We start from the raw sequence: 16,839 nt of genomic DNA, 5'->3' as shown, positions 1-16,839 counted from the left end.
GAGACGCAGGGAGAGGGGGCGCGAGCGGGCTCGAGGCGAGGGGCGGAGCCGCGAAAGCTGCCCCCGGGGGTGGGCCTGGACCCGCGCGGACGGCGGGGCGCGCCCCCTCCCCGCCTGGCGCTCTAGGAACGTCCCGGCGCGTCCTGGGTCTGTCAGCCCGGAGTTCCCTGGGGCGCGAGGGGAGGAGACTGGAGAAGGAGGAGGGCCGGGCCGCTGAGGGGAGGAGGCGGTGCGTGCCGCGCCTGCCAAAGGGAGCTCCGCTGCTTTGCGTGCGATTCCCGGTGCCCGCGCGCGGCCGCAGCGCTCCGCCAGAGCAGCCGCCGCGGACTCGCCTGAGTGCGGGTCTCCGCTGGTGCCAGCCCCGCTTCTGGAGACCCTCCACCTCCTGCCAACCCCTGCTCTTCCAGGTCGGGCTCTGCGGCTGTTAGGGACCCAGGCGAAGAAGGGCAGGACGGTCTGGTCTGCCGTGGATGTTCCCGCCCGGGAAGGACAGCAAGTTGTGTGTGCGCCCGGGACGCGGGAGGGAAGGTGGCCGCCGCCCGCCAGCCATGTAAGTAAAGCGCTCGGCTGCCCCGTGGGCGTGGGCTCCGCTGCTTTCTCCCGGGCTCCCTCTCTGCCCCGGAGTTGGGCTGCACCCTCCCGGACTCCGGACTTCCTGAGCTCTGCGGATCTCCCTGCCCGCCGCGTCCGCTCTCGGCGTCTGCCTCCGGGGGGTGCTGCCTTCCCATCCTTATCTCCTCCCTTCGCCCAGAGCCGGCTGGAAAATGCCTCCTGCCCCCTTTTAGAATGGAGGGATCATTGTGTGTCTCCATGGGTGGGGTGGCTCGGGGAGGCAGTGGCAGGGGGCTAAATATGGGCTTGTCTTGGCGAGGGCGCCTCACCGCAGTTGGAAATGGGGGCCCCCGCCCCCACGCCACCCCCTGCTGCTCTTCCCCAGCCTCGTGGCCCAGATAGATCAACTTCAGCCACTGACTGCAGTTGACAAGATTAAAAAAAAAAAAAGTAGTGACTGGACCTCCCTTTTGAGTGACATCCAGAACTGAAAATGGGCGGTGGTTAGAGGATAAAAAGGGGTAGGGGCGAGGTGAAGAAATAGGGAAATTTGCTGTGGACCCTGAAAGCTGGAGTTAGGAGTCCTGGAGGTGGAACTCTAGGGTGGATGGGCTGTGTGCTTCTGTATTCACGTCTTTATAGAAAATGCAAGAAATGGTTAAGGAACTCTTTGAAAGGCTGGGGTGGAAGTAAATGCCTCTGGAACCATTTGGATGACTGGGCTTTGATGTAGAATACTGGGAAGTATGGTTTGCTGTTCAGATTAGACAATCATTCAGTGGGAGAAATGATTCCAATCAATGAATCAAAATTGCAGACCCAAAATAAGTCATGCACAGGCATTATTTTACACTAGAAGATGTTAAGACTAAAGAAATTCCGAAACACTGCTGAATGAGTACAAAGAGTGTCTGGTAATAGTTCTGTACTGTATGTGCCTCTGCAGACCATAATGTTTGTTAAATTTATGGTACTCTGCAATTGTGAAAAATTATCCTAATTATTTTGTTTGGCTCATGCAGAGAGTTAATGTACCCTTAAAAAGACACAGAAAAGTTGCAAAAAACTATGAGCACGAACTTGCAAGCCAAAAAGAAAAGAAACCATGGCATGGTTCATTTTATTTTAATTGTTTATTGCCAGTGAAAATACTACATTACTTTTAATGTGAGTATATAATATATAAAATGAATTCATTGGCCTGTCAAATAAAAATCAGGCATTTCCTTAAGTAAAATAGCTTTCAGAGTTAATTTGGGAACATTTATAGGAGGTAAAGACATGAAAAAGCTTTGAGCTGGTTTAACAAAAATTGAGTTATGGAGAAGCTCATAAGGAGAATTAGTTCTTCCCACTTTTAAAGTGTTGAGGCAAATCTGAATGTTTGTTAACTGAAAATTGTAGACTAGCTGAGACAGTGTTATCGCCTCTCTCAATGCCTTTAACTTTTAATGTTTCCTGTTGTTTTATCAGGGACCATCATCCTTAGTACACAGGATGGAAAGTTGATGCCCAGTAAGACTGAAGATCTATTCTGCATTACGGAACTGTGGATTACCTGTGGGTCCCTGGTGATTTCACACCTTCATTCACTCCTGCAGTCCCTGAACATTTACTTGGGGGTCCTCATTGCCCTATCTGGTGAGAGATGGCATCCAGCCTGACTTGTACGGGAGTAATCTGGGCTTTGCTCTCTTTTCTTTGTGCTGCCACCTCCTGCGTGGGGTTCTTTATGCCTTACTGGCTCTGGGGATCACAGCTGGGCAAGCCTGTGTCCTTCGGTACCTTCCGGAGGTGCTCCTATCCTGTGCATGATGAGAGTCGGCAGATGATGGTGATGGTGGAGGAATGTGGGCGCTATGCCTCCTTCCAGGGCATCCCCAGCGCAGAATGGAGGATCTGCACCATCGTGACCGGCCTGGGTTGTGGCCTCCTCCTCCTGGTGGCGCTCACAGCCCTCATGGGTTGCTGCGTTTCCGAGCTCATCTCCAGGACCGTGGGAAGAGTGGCTGGAGGAATTCAGTTTCTTGGGGGTAAGTGACTTGCTGAGCTTGACTTGTTTACTGGAATCCGCAATATTAAAAATTATGTTTCAGTGTCTACTGAGATTATTATAATTGACACCTGGAATGCATAAGAGAAATAGATTTGGAATGGCTTTGCCGATAGGTTGCCAAAGTCAAGATTATTGTCAGAATTGCTTTACAACTTCAAGAGTCCTTAATTTCTGTACATACACATCACTGGCCCGCTAAGTGCCACCTGTGTGAAAACAGTAGCATCTATGTTGTTTGCAGTGTAGTAGGGGAGACAGTTTGGATTTCATAGCTTCTCGTTCTTTATGTTCAATAATAGGCAATTAGATTATCTTTGTCTTAATATCCTTGGGTCTTTAGAGGTAAAGATTTAACAGAAAAGTGGAAAAGGGTTTTGATCCAACATGGTTATCATGAACCTCTAATACACTTTGGTGGATGCAAAATTTACTCTTGCCCAATTTTAAGCTGTATGTCTAAGTAAGTGTTAACCATTTTAAATGTGAGATCAGTTTTATATAACAACTATGAACTTAACTATTCTACAAAGATAGCTGTCAGCTTAATTACCTTGTTAGGTTTAACTTTCGTGGGTGCTCTTGCTGTGGGAAAAAAAAAAAAAAAAGGAATATTTAACAAATGATGTGTGCTTGTCCCAAATGGACTGGATAGCTTCACTAACACCAGAAAAGGTTTGATTTTTACTTGGATTTCCTCCAGCAAGTATTGCTTCAATATCTCTGGTCATATGGTTTTAATTGTACTTTATGTATTTTCCACTGTGCTTTTCACCTCCATTCTTCAACCTGACTGGCTGAACTTGTCTGATTTACAGTCTACCCTGGTGAAATATGACAACCTCCATAGATAGTGCAGAGTGAAGGGAAATAGGAAGCCTGGAAAACTTACACAGTGTATTTGGAACTTCATTACAGAGTAAAGGTCTGTTACTCTCCCATTTGGTGTTCTCTTACAGTCTTTTGTGAAGAATCTAGAAGAAGAAAAACAAAAATGAATAGTTGTGAGACAATCTCCCCATATGAGAGAACCCCAATGGATTATTTCAGATTATTTAATATAAAACTTTCAAGTGATGTTTTAAGTAATGTTTAATTCTTGTGCTGAAAATGCAAGTGGCAAAGTTTTGTGTTTTGAAGTGAGAAAGTTTTGTTTTGAAATGAGGTAGAATTGTCCATTCTTTCCTTACTGATGTAATTGTGTTCTCATTTGGTTGGTTTATTATTTTTTTTCCCATTGGTTTTGCATCTTAGTCCCTCTAGGGAGGCAGTGTGGGGGACTTACCTGTCCTCTCTTGACAGCTTCAATGTTTAACACTGACAAAAACCTTGCATGTGATATGTATATTTACACAGGTATGTAGCTAAAACTCAGGAAACCTAAAGAAGTTGTCATTGAAAGTGGAAATGTAAATTCAGAGTTTGAAAACTTGTTGATATCACTGATTTTCAGAATAGAATGAATACCAAGAGAATTTAAGATTCTTTTCTGTAAAAATAAACTTAGTCTGCTGTTTGTGTTTCACTTGGCTCAGGAAAAACGCTTAGGCAGTTTCATTTTCTCCTCTTATGGTAAATATTACTTTCCATTTTTTCTTCATTTTAGGGCAGGGCCTGCTATTATTTCTGGCAGAACAGGAAAATGCTTACAAAGAGAAATCAGTTTTTATTGATTACCTTTAAACGTGTAATGAAGGAAGGCAACAGGAAGTGAATCTGAGACCCATGAGATTTATGGTTCCCTCTCTAAGTTATGTATAGATTTTTTTTGAATACGCAAGGGGACAGACAATTGGGGAAGTTATATGTATATATTTTTAAAGAACCTTATTTTTTTCTTTGTACTTTTCATGAAGTCTGGCTTGGTAAGAGTTTCTGACATCAAGCTAAGAGAATAATTTGTAAGTAGCAGCTGATATTCTCTCATTTCTCAAAAATGTTTCTTATACTGGCAAAAACAATTCTGGATATAAAATCTAAGAGGGCTTTCAGAATCTCACCTCTTGAGAGCACAAGTAAACATACCCATTACCAAAGATAACAGTAAATTTAGAATTAAAAAATAACTTGAAATATAGAAAAGGTTTTAAAGAATCTGCTGTTTATCACTGTTACTTAGTGGGAGACCAGATAACAAAAAAAAAAAAAAAAAAAAAAAAGGCTTCAAAAAGAATTCCCTAGGTTGTTCATTTCATAATTGTTTAGGTTTTTATTCCTGGATTTCATAAAGACTCTGCAGGATGCCAAACCAGTAAGTTCTATGAATTGCATAGACTGCCATGCTTCAGAAATGTAATCAACATACAGAGAACTTTGCTATGAGGCAGATTCTCCTGCTAAAAATGATATGCCCGGGAGGGTTATGTTTAGCTAAAGTTAGGTTGCTCCAGAAACAACAGGAAGCAGGAGAATGGCAAAATACAGAGGCATCCTGCTTAACCCCGCCTGCTGTGTCTAGAGTTTGCACATATGGTATAACATCAGGCAGTAAAACCCCTGCAGTACTTTGGAACAAGTTAAAGGACAAAATGTCAAACTTAATTCTGAATCTTCTTGCTGTGATTGGTTAGAGGTTAAAATGTCAGCTGTTAACTGATGGAGCTGTGTAAAATTGGGCTGCTGTACATGGGTATTTTCTACCTAAAGTTGGAATCCCTCAAGGAGTCAATGACTATCACTTTTCCTGTGGTAACCTGTACAGAAATGTTAATTGCTGCTATCTCCATTTCATATTATAAGGTATGTTTATGTCCTAACTTTAAAGAACTAGTGTGGGTTGAGTTTTACCCTCAACTGATTTTTTAAAAGGCATGTAGAAAGGCTTTGGGAAATACAATGTAAAATAAAAATGTTAACATGTATATAGTGTGGTAAGGGTGCTGGGAGAAGATACAGGCTTTAAAGATTTTGATTGTTGAATATGAAATTTTGTGCTTTCAAGTGCCATTTTAGTCATTAAGGATTTTAACAGAATTTTTAAAAATTAATATCAAACTTTTTGATGCACATATTAGTAAGATTTACAGCCTGTGTAAATGATACATGTAAGAACGTTGTAAAGACATATTAAGTGTATTTGTAAGTTCTGTCAGGTGGTGCTTGCAAATGTCAGAATGTGAATGTGTACATTTCATCTTAAGAAACTGCTGGTGCAGTAATGAGGAAGTACCAAGGAGAGTCCCGGATTTATATTATTCCACGTTTAGTTTGAACATTAGTCTTATATACATGTGAAATGTGTGTGGAATGCTAATCAGCAGCAAACCATTGCCTTTCCAGTTTAGACACTGTTCTGTTTTAAGAAGCCGGAGGAGATCATCTCAACTAATTGATAATTAAGTGCTGCTGAAGACAGTGATGATGTCAGAGTGTTTCTTTGAGCATCCCTTGCTCTGCGTTGTGAAAGCATCATTGCCTTTTCATAGTCTCCTGACTGTAGAGTTCCACCTGGGCCTGTCTTTCATGCCTTGAGGGAGATGCTTGGGACTCTCCTTCCCTTGCTTTACTGTAAATCTGACCTGCCATATGATATGCCACATTATGCTTTTCTTTATATCCAAGCTCTCTGCCAAGTGACAGCTGAGTAATAGCTAAATAATGAGTGTTGGCGTATTAATGGGCATAGTGGCTTTCTGTGATAGTGTTTTAACTGAAAGCAGTTGCTCTAATTTTAAGGAATGTAGGGACTTCTTAGGCCACTTGGGGAAGCAGGAAGGGCTCTTTTTTTTTTTAATTATAACTTATAGATTACTATAATACTCTTGTTTTATTTGGCTCACTCTAACCTATGATAGAAGGTCCAGGTGAGTTGTCTTGAGTTTTAAGCCAGCAGTTTTTAAACTCTAGTTTGCATCAGAATCACCTGCAGGACTTTTTAAAACACGGATTGTTGGGGCCTGCCCAGAATTTCTAAGTCAGTAGATTTGGTGGGGTAACTGGTAGTTTGCACGTCTAACACGTTCTCAGGTGATGCTCATGCTGCTGGTTTAGAGACCACATCTTGAGAACCATGTTCTAAGTTAACCGTTTCCTATTTCAGAAAATGCGTCTTCTGGCTTACTTTCAGAACTGAGTTAAAGTGTAGTTGCGTCATAATCTGCTATAATCCTCTCTAAAATTGTACCATAAAGGAGCTCTACCTCTGTAGTTTGGTGTTGATTTAGCACATTCTTGTTCCATTTCTCTTAGTTTTTGTCACAACAAATTGTCTGGAATTCTCTCTCAATACATATTATATACATACATATGTATACATGTTATATGCATTATATACAAACTTTTATTTACCATTTTCTTATACCAGACACAAGATTTTATATACGGAGAATTCAAAATAAAGCCTTAATACAACTTCTGAAGTTTGCATGCAGTGGATTTTCAGTAAGAAGTTGTGAATTGAAAGAGAGGAAGACCATACCATAGACCGTAGGGATGGTCCCAGCCAGCCAGCCCTTGGCCAGCTCTGTACAGGCATGTATATCTTGGAAACACAGAATGGTTAGGCCAGAAGGGCACCCTAGGAGCCAGTCCTTTTGAATTTCTCCTGCTAGGTAGAATGGCACTTGAATCAGCTTTGACTAATGAAAAGATCTCCTGGTCTTCAGCATCTTTGGGGAAGAAGGTGATGAACTCTTGGTCAGTGGTCATACTTCCTAGGGCCATAGATCATGCCTTTCATGACAACCATGAACACTGATAATATAAAGGAGCAAGCTTGAGGTGGAGGCCTACATGGTAAAACAGTGGGAATGGGGCTTTGCCAGCCAGGAAGGAGTGAAAGGGAGATGCCTGCCAGTCGCAGTGGCTCATGCCTGTAATCCCAGCACTTTGGGATGCCAGGCAGATCATCTGAGGTCAGGAGCTTGAGACCAGCCTGGGCAACGTGACGAAACCCTGTCTCCACTAAAAGTGCAAAACTTAGCTAGACATGGTGGCATGTGCCTGTAGTTCCACCTACTCTGGAAGATGAGGCATGAGAATCACTTGAACCTAGGGGGCCAAGGTTGTAGTGAGCCGAGATTGAGCCACTGCACTCCAGCCTGGGTGACAGAGCAAGACTCTGCCTCAGAAAAAAAAAAAAAAAGAAAGGGAGATATACAACAGACAGCTGACTGAGCACCAGAGAGAACATGCACCCTAAGCTCTAGATTTGTTAAAGGCAAGGATGTTGAAGAATGAAAAAATCTTTTACAATACAGAGAACACAAAATTTTATATGGTTGTATCTAATAATGCTTTTAAATGATGTTTCCAAATTGTCATGGTCACCAGTTTACTTTTTTACATATTTTTTTTTCTAAAAAATCTTGCTTTCTAAGCTTTAACATAAGAAAGATTTTTATTATTTTGATTTTTATTATTTTGTTGCTTTCCTATGAAGCTTCTAAGTTCTCCATGTCAGGATTTATTCCTTTTTTTTTTTTTTTTGAGATGGAGTTTTGCTCTTGTTGCCCAGGCTAGTGTGCAATGGTGTGATCTCAGCTCATTGCAATCTCCTCCTCTTGGGTTCAAGCAAGTCACCAGCCTCAGCCTCCCTAGTAGCTGGGATTACAGGCACTGCCACCATGCCCAGCTAACTTTTGTATTTTTAGTAGCGACAGAGTTTCACCTTGTTGGCCAGGCTGGTCTTGAACTCCTGACCTTAGGTGATCTGCCCACCTCAGCCTCCCAAAGTGCTGGGATGACAGGTGTGAGCCACTGCACCCAGCCTTAATACAATATTCATTTAGCTCTCTAGCAGGCTTAAAACTCACCAGAGAGCTTATTCCATGTGGGAAGTCCAAGGCCTAGCTCCAGAGAGACTGCTGGGAAGGTCTGGGTGGGGCTAGGGGCCAGGTGTTCTAGACACAGATGGTTCACAGACCATATCTGGAGAAACACAAACTAATTTTATTTGCTTAAAACCCCATGTTGTACTAGTATTGGGGTGTAGACTTACCCAACTGTTAAGCTTAGAGTGAATCATCATTACCTCTGTAGTGGTCATTTTGTGGGTGATGTGCAGAACTGCACATCAGAATGATGTGCTGCAGAACATCAGAATTGGTGTAGGACCAGATGGGTTTATTATTGGTTTTGCTTTTATATTGCTTGCTGACCTTAGTGTTAAAACACGTGCTCTGAATGAAGAGACCCCCTAAACAGGCTTTGTGTGAGCAACATGGCTGTTTATTCACCCAGGTGTGGGCGGGCTGAGTCTGAAGAGAGTCAGCAGAGGATGAAGGGATAGGAGTTGGTTTTATTGGTTTGGGGTAGGCAGTGGAAATTTACAGAAGTTACAGTTCAGGGCGACTTTTGCAAGATAGAAGTGGGGGTCGTAGGTTCCGGAGTCACAAGGTTGACCAAAGTCAGTTACAAAGTCTATTGCCTTATCAGTTGAGGTGGGAATGAGGAACAATAAAAGAATGTCTCAAAGTTAATTAGGCACTGCAGGGGTTGGTCATTTCTTTTCCTTTGGTGGTTTTCCAGTTACTTCAGACTTTCTAGTTCCAGGAACTCATCTGGAGTGTACGTGCAGGTCACAGAGGTTACCATGGCATAGTCCATGGTGCTGTCAGTCAGCCTAAAAGACCTTACACTTAGGTGATGGTTAGCCTTATATATACACTCATAAAAAAGAATGCAATATTTTCCATACTATACTTAGATGAGGACTGTATTTTGATGTATGACTCCAGCTGCACATTGCAAACCCACCATCATTCCCAGTGCTATGTGTTTCCTCCTTCATCCTGCAGCAAGGTGATGTTGCTGCTACATGTTCTGTTAGAGTGGGCTCAAGTCTAGTTTCTTTTTGCCATATTTACTCAGTTTTTCCCTGTTTTGAGTTACTGCTTTTTACTTCTTAACATTGTATTTTTGAAGTAAAAATAGTGATAATAATAAGTCTTAAAATAGTGGAATGTAGAGTTTTCCATTACACCTGAACTTATTACTAGCAGCTATGCAACTTTTTTTCCCTAGAATTTTTTGGATAAGTTTTTGACGTGGTTCAATTTTCCATTTACGTTAGGTGGGGTAGAGTCTTTCTTAGAGTGTCATTTGATTTTTAACTTACTTCCCTTAGTTTCCACCAGCAAACACAGCCACAGCCAGATACTGCTGAGGCCATGGTCAGTATGAATTAGTTAGCCTCACTGATAGACCGAAATGCAAATTGTTGACCTGTTTTGTGAAAACAAGTTGTTAGTCACAAAGGAAACCAGCTGAGGAATGTGAATTCATAACCATTTCCACTGAAATAATTCAAAAACCACACTCAAAAGATCTTTATATCATTCTATATAAGTATCATGAGATGCATACAATTTGCACTCCACACAAAGTCATCACTGTTATATGCTCTGTATTTGAACTTTCCAGTTTGGCAAGGGTGTCTTATTGTAGGTGTTGGTTATAATTGGAAAGAATAAAAACAGCTACTCAAAACTTTTATTCTTGGATGACAAAGAATTGATCTTGTGGCTTCTTTGAAGCATTAGCCTCAAGTGAGTTCTGAGGGACATTAATTTCTGGGTGTACCAATAGGTGTTACCAGGAAAAAGAAAAATGGTTTTAGGAACTCAGAACCACACAACTTCATGGACACTGAACAACTGGCCCCTGAATGTCAGCTGGATAAGCAATGAAATGAAGGCAGAAAAAAAGATGTTCTTCGAAACCAATGAGAATGAAGACACAACATACCAGATCCTATAGGACACATTTAAAGCAGTGTCTAGAGGGAAATTTATAGCAATAAATGCCCACATGAGAAGCAAGAAAAGATCTAAAATCGACACCCTATCGTCAAAATTAAAAGAGCTAGAAGAGCAAGATCAAAAAAAACTCAAAAGCTAACAGAAGACAAGAAATAACTAAGATCAGAGCAGAACTGAAGGAGATAGAGACACAAAAAACCCTTCAAAGAATCAATAAATCCAGGAGCTGTTTTTTGAAAAGATCAACAAAATAGACCACTAGCCAGATTAATAAAAAAGAAAGGAGAGAAAAGTCAAATAGATGCAACAAAAAACGATAAAGGGGATATCACCACCAATTCCACAGAAATACAAACTATCATCAGAGATTACTACAAACAACTCTATGCACATAAACCAGTAAACCTGGAAGACATGGATAAATTCCTGGACACTTGCACCCTCTCTAGCCTAAACCAGGAAGAAGTTGAAACCTTGAATAGACCAAAACAAGGGCTGAGTTGAGGCAGCAATGAATAGCCTACCAACCAAAAAAAGTCCAAGTCCAGATGGGTTCACAGCCGAATTCTACCAGATGTACAAAGAGGAGCTGGTACTATTCCTTCTGAAACTATTCCAAACAATCCAAAAAGAGGGAATCCTTCCCAAATCATTTTATGAGACCAACATCATCCTGATACCAAAATCTGGCAGAGACTCAACAAAAAAAGAAAACTTCAGGCCAATATCCACAATGAACATAGATGCAAAAATCTTCAATAAAATACTGGTGAACCAATAGCAACAGCACATCAAAAAGCTTATCCATCATGATCAAGTAGGCTTCATCCCAGGGATGCAAGGCTGGTTCAACATATGCAAGTCTATAAATGTAATTTATCACATAAACAAAACCAAAGACAAAAACCACATGATTATCTCAATAGATGCAGAGAAGGCCTTCGACAAAATGCAACAATGCTTTATGCTAAAAACTCTCAATAAACTAGGTATCAATGGAACGTATCTCAAAACAATAAAAGCTATTTACAACAAACCCACAGCCAGTGTCATACTGAATGGGAAAAAACTGGAAGCATTTCCTTTGAAATCTGGCACTAGACAAGGATGCCCTCTCTCACCACTCCTATTCAATATAGTATTGGAAGTTCTAGCCAGAGCAATCAGCAAGAAAAGTAGGAAGTCAAATTGTCTCTATTTGCAGATGATATTATTGCATATTTAGAAGACCCCATTGTCTCAGCTGAAAATCTCCTGAAACTGATAAGCAACTTCAGCAAAGTCTCAGGATACAAAATCAATGTGCAGAAATCACAAGCATTCCTATACACCAATAACAGACTAAAAGAGAGCCAAATCAAGAGAGAACTCCCATTCACAATTGCTACGAAGAGAATAAAATACCTAGGAATACATTTAACAAAGGATGTAAAGGACCGCTTCAAGGAGAACTACAAACCACTGTTCAAGGAAATAAGAGAGGACACAAACAGATGAAGAAACATTTCATGCTCATGGTTAGGAAGAATCAATATTATGAAAATGGCCATACTTCCCAAAGTAATTTATAGATTCAATGCTATCTCCATCAAGCTACCAATGACCTTCTTCACAGAACTGGAAAAAACTACCTTATACTTCATATGGAACCAAAAGCGAGCCTGCATAGCCAAGACAATCCTAAGCAAAAAGAACAAAGCTGGAGGCATCACGCTATCTGACTTCAAACTATACTACACGGCTACAGTAATCAAAACAGCATGTTACTGGTACCAAAACAGAGATATAGACCAATGGAACAGAACAGAGGCCTTGGAGGCAACACCATACATCTACAACCATCCGATCTTTGACAAACCTGACAAAAACAAGCAATGGGGAAAGGATTCCGTTTAATAAATGGTGTTGGGAAAACTGGCTAGCCATGTGCAGAAAGCAGAAACTGGACCCCTTCCTGACACCTTACACTAAAATTAACTCTAGATGGATTAAAGACTTAAACATAATAAAAACCCTATAAGAAAACTTGTGCAATACCATTTAGGACATAAGCATAGGCAAGGACTTTGTGACTAAAACACTAAAAGCATTGGCAACAAAAGCCAAAATAGACAAATGGGACCTAATTAAACTCCAGAGCTTCTGTTCAGCAAAAGAAACAATCATTAGAGTGAACTGGCAACCAACAGAATGGGAAAATAATTTTGCAATCTACCCATCTGACAAAGAACTAATATCCAGAATCTACAAAGAACGAACATAGATTTACAAGAAAAAAAAAAAAGCCCATTTAAAAGTGAGTGAAGGATTTGAACAGATACTTTTCAAAAGAAGACATATATGAGGCCAACAAACATATGAACAAATGCTCATCATCACTGGTCATTAGAGAAATGCAAATCAAAACCACATTGAGATACCACCTCATGCTGGTTAGAATGACGATCATTAAAAAATCTGGAGACAACAGACGCTGGAGAGGATGTGGAGAAATAGGAACACTTTTACACTGTTGGTGAGAATGTAAATTAGTTAAACCATTGTGGAAGACAGTGTGGCACTTCCTCAAGGATCTAGAAATAGACATTCCATTTGACCCAGCAATCCCATTACTGGGTATATACCCAAAGGATTATAAATCATTCTATTATAAAGACACATGCACACATATGTTCATAGTGGCACTGTTTACAATAGCAAAGACCTGGAACCAACCCAAATGCCCATCGATGATAGACTGGACAAGGAAAATGTGGCACATATACACCATGGAATACTATGCAGCCATAGAAAACGATGAGTTCATGTCCTTTGTAGGGACATGGATGAATCTGGAAACCATCATTCTCAGCAAACTGACACCAGAACAGAAAATCAAACACCGCATGTTCTCACTTACAGGCAGGTGTTGAACAATGAGAACACATGAACACAGGGAGGGGAGCATCACACACTGGGGTCTGTTGGCGGGGGGCTATGGGAGGCACAGCAGGGGGTGGGGAGGCTGGGGACGGATAACATGGGGAGAAATGCCAGATATAGGTGATGGGGGGATGGAGGCAGCAAACCACATTGCCGTATATGTACCTATGCAACAATCCTGCATGATCTGCACATGTACCCCAGAACCTAACGTGCAATTAAAAAAAGAAAGAAAGAAAGAAAAAACAGTTTTAGGGACAAGCGGATTTGAGAAGCACTTGGTTTTGGAAAGTTAGTAGATTCACTGCAGCAGAACTTCACAGAGCCTTTGGTGTGTTGATGCATATTGCCAGTCTCCTAGATAAAATGGGGAGGAATATAGGATTCAGCATTTTCTCAATTTATTCTGGTCCTTCACCCTGAAGGGACCCTTGATCTGGGGAACATATTTCGTTTTCACTTCACCTCAGTGAAGCAGGTGATTAATTTTTTTTTTTTTTCCTAACAGATGAGAACACTGAGTTTTAGAGCATGAAACCCAAATTTATTTCATTAGTTACTGACTGGGCTATGAATACTATCATCGTAATATTAAAAATGTTGATTAAACTTCTACTTTAAATTATATTCAGAATTCAGAATTTTTGTTCCCCATGAATAAGTCTGAACATAAGAGAATATTTTTATTGTCTCTTCGGCCCTCAGTTTATGCTTCTGGTATGTAGAAATACTTGTAATAAGATATAGCAACATTTTGCCAATATTCAAAAATTATATTACAGGTTAATATTAATAATGTAATGTGTAGTAGAGAGGCCATTTGAGGAGAATGCCAAAATATCTGACTAAAGCAAGCATACCGTCTTTTAAAATTATTTAACAGAAGATCACATGCTGGCTAAATTTTCTAGTGTAGGCACCCATTGTTGGAAGCCTGTGTAATAATTCTTTGTTAAGGTTAATGATAATACTCCAAAGGACACATTTCTTAAATAACAAAACCAAAGGCTTTGTGTCTCTCTTTTAAAATGAAGGCTAATGTCCTACTTTATCTATCTGGATCAATAAAATATAGAAACAAATAGCTGCATCATAATAAAAAGTCTAGGGATTTCTCAGAGATTTTTAAATGCTCATTTTTAGAGGCTCATGGGGTTGGAAACATTGCCTAGTTCTGGTCATTAATATTGTTGAGTTACTATTGGGGATCTCTTTATCTGGGCCAGGCACAGTGGCTCATGCTTGTAATCCCAGCACTTTAGGAGGCCAAGGTGGGCAGATCATGAAGTCAAGAGTTCGAGACCAGCCTGACCAACATGGTGAAACCTTGTCTCTACTAAAAATACAAAAATAAGCCAGGTGTGTTAGCATACGCTTATAATCCCAGCTACTCAGGAGGCTGAAGCAGGAGAATTTCTTGAACCCAGGAGATGGAGGTTGCAGTGAGTTGAGATTGTGCCACTGCACTCCAGGCTGAATGACAGTGCGAGACTCTGTTTCAAAAAATTTTTTTTCTCTATCTGATAGATGTCATTCCAGTTGGTGATTTGCTCTTAGAATTCATGAAACTGAAATTGTAATGTAAGCTCCAGAGCTGACCTGCTTATCACTTCAGTAAATAATTACCCTCCATGGGTCTCAGATTTTTAATAATCAAACAGCATCAGGTATCTTGATGTACTAGCATGTGTAAAAATATTGTTAGATAAGAAAGAAAGTTTTATTTTATGGTCCTCTGTTTTTCTTATCTCTTCAAATAGGGTAGGAACTATGACTTATATTTTTATTCTAGCCTGGCAGTGACTAGAATAGTAAATGATACCTTATATATCCAAATAATACTTGATGTGTTCTTTAGTTTTAATTATTTATTAGTGACACTTGTATCTACAAGGTATGACCTTATTCTTCTGTACTTCATGGGAATATTTCAAAGATGAAAGAAAGTAATACTATCAGTGTGAAGATATTGAAGCAATGTCCCCTTAGAACTGAGATTCCTACATAATGTTAGTTCTTTTTTTTTTTTTTTTTTTTGAGACATAGTCTCACTCTGTTGCCAGACTGGAATACAGTGGCACAATCTCGGCTCACTGCAACATCTGACTCCCTGATTCAAGCGATTCTTCTGCCTCAGCCTCCGGAATAGCTGGGATTACAGACACACACCACCACGCCCAGCTAATTTTTGTATTGTTAGTAGAGACAGGGTTTTACCATGTTGGCCAGGATGATCTCGAACTCCTGACCTTGTGATCCACCTGTCTTGGCCTCCCAAAGTGCTGTGATTGCAGGAATGAACTACTGCATCTGGCCTATGTTAGTTTTTGGAAAAAGTATTTAGTCATCATGTATGTTGAAATGATGCTGTGTCATACTACAGTTTCCTCTTCAAGCATATTTTAAAAGCTCTGAATAATTCTGCAATAAACAAACCAGCTTAAGTTTATTTAATACTTTGTTTCACAAACTTATTTGGGAAAAGCAGGGCCCTATTTACTTGTAATATGCATTAACATCTCTTTGAATTCATGGTTAGCAAAACAAACTTTGGGAAATACCAAGTTAAAGTATGTTGTAAATCCAGGAGACTGGTGATTAAAGGCATTTACTTATCGAGTGCTCACTCTGTGTCAAATAATGTGCTAGATGTTGGGATAAAAGTTGGGTTCCTCCTATTGCTGAGCTCACAGTCTTATAGAGGAGACCAACATTTGAGGTATAATTACAGTCCAAGGACTCACGGTAAGTAAGGCACATACTTCTGTGTTTTGCTCAGACACTGATCAGCTGGTGAGGCTCACTCAGCAGCCATATGAGGGGCTGAGGAGCCTCACATACTGTGTGCCACTCATTTTCCATCCCGCTCTTTCCCTGCTTGGCTGTAAATCACAAGGACTACACTTTCTGGAAGCCTTAGCATCTGGCACCTGGATATCCGGCCAGTGGGAAGCACTTTTGGAAGACAGAAGGAGACTGGGAGTATCCAGGGTATTTCTCCTTCTCTTGCACTTCCTTGGGCAGTCTCGTGGGCATGGTTCTTTCCTGCTAGAAAGCCCTGCCCTTCATGGTCCCAGCTCTCATCAGAAAATCACGACATGATCCTCCTCTAGTCAGGCAGCCCAGTCGTCTCATCACTAGTAATGCCATCTTCTCTCAATTATCACTCCGATCTAATGAACGGCAATAGTTTTCTGTTGATGCTACTTTCTGGGTTGCCTCTTTAGCTCCTGTTTGGCGTTTCAGCTCTTCCATCATCTGTAGAATCAATTTCTTGTACAAAATTCTCTGTGCTTGAAATATCTAGGATAGTTTTAGCCTCCCTGGCTGAACCCTGGGTGAAACACAAGACATAATTCAAATTCGTACTGCCGCCAAGGCAGTATGGAGGATTATGTCCTGCTATGAACTTCTAGGATTTTTGGTGACTAGACCACAATCACAGATGTTTAATCTAGGAATGTCCAGGGTCCACTGGCATCTGAACAAAATGCTGCAGGTGTGCAGGGCAGGAGCGACATTATGTGTGGGAAAGCGTCATAGCAGAGGTGCTGGTTGACTTGGGTCTAGTGCTGGCCTTGTCAGCCTTCAAGCAGGGGAACACCGAGTCCT

General features: G+C 40.9%; 1 protein-coding gene across 3 annotated transcripts in view; it reads left to right on the top strand.

Annotated features, from left to right (window-relative positions):
• The first annotated feature begins 247 nt into the window (after positions 1 to 247).
• LHFPL6 (LHFPL tetraspan subfamily member 6) overlaps positions 248 to 16,839 on the top strand; it is a 398,883-nt gene continuing 382,291 nt past the window's right edge. For 2 of the 3 annotated variants that reach the window (XM_012469848.3, XM_012469847.3), the window contains exons 1-2: positions 366 to 550; positions 2,026 to 2,585. In XM_012469848.3, the coding sequence (XP_012325271.2) occupies positions 2,201 to 2,585 (385 nt within the window). In that variant the 5' untranslated portion in view covers positions 366 to 550; positions 2,026 to 2,200. Of the gene's footprint in view, positions 551 to 2,025; positions 2,586 to 16,839 lie in introns of all 3 variants that reach the window. The other variant, XM_012469846.2, reaches the window with a different exon arrangement.

The sequence above is a fragment of the Aotus nancymaae genome, unplaced genomic scaffold (assembly GCF_030222135.1).
Source record: "Aotus nancymaae isolate 86718 unplaced genomic scaffold, 86718_ANA_hifiasm-v0.15.2.pri h1tg000043l, whole genome shotgun sequence".
Lineage (NCBI taxonomy): Eukaryota > Metazoa > Chordata > Mammalia > Primates > Aotidae > Aotus > Aotus nancymaae.
This window is presented reverse-complemented; position numbering and strand designations above follow the sequence as displayed.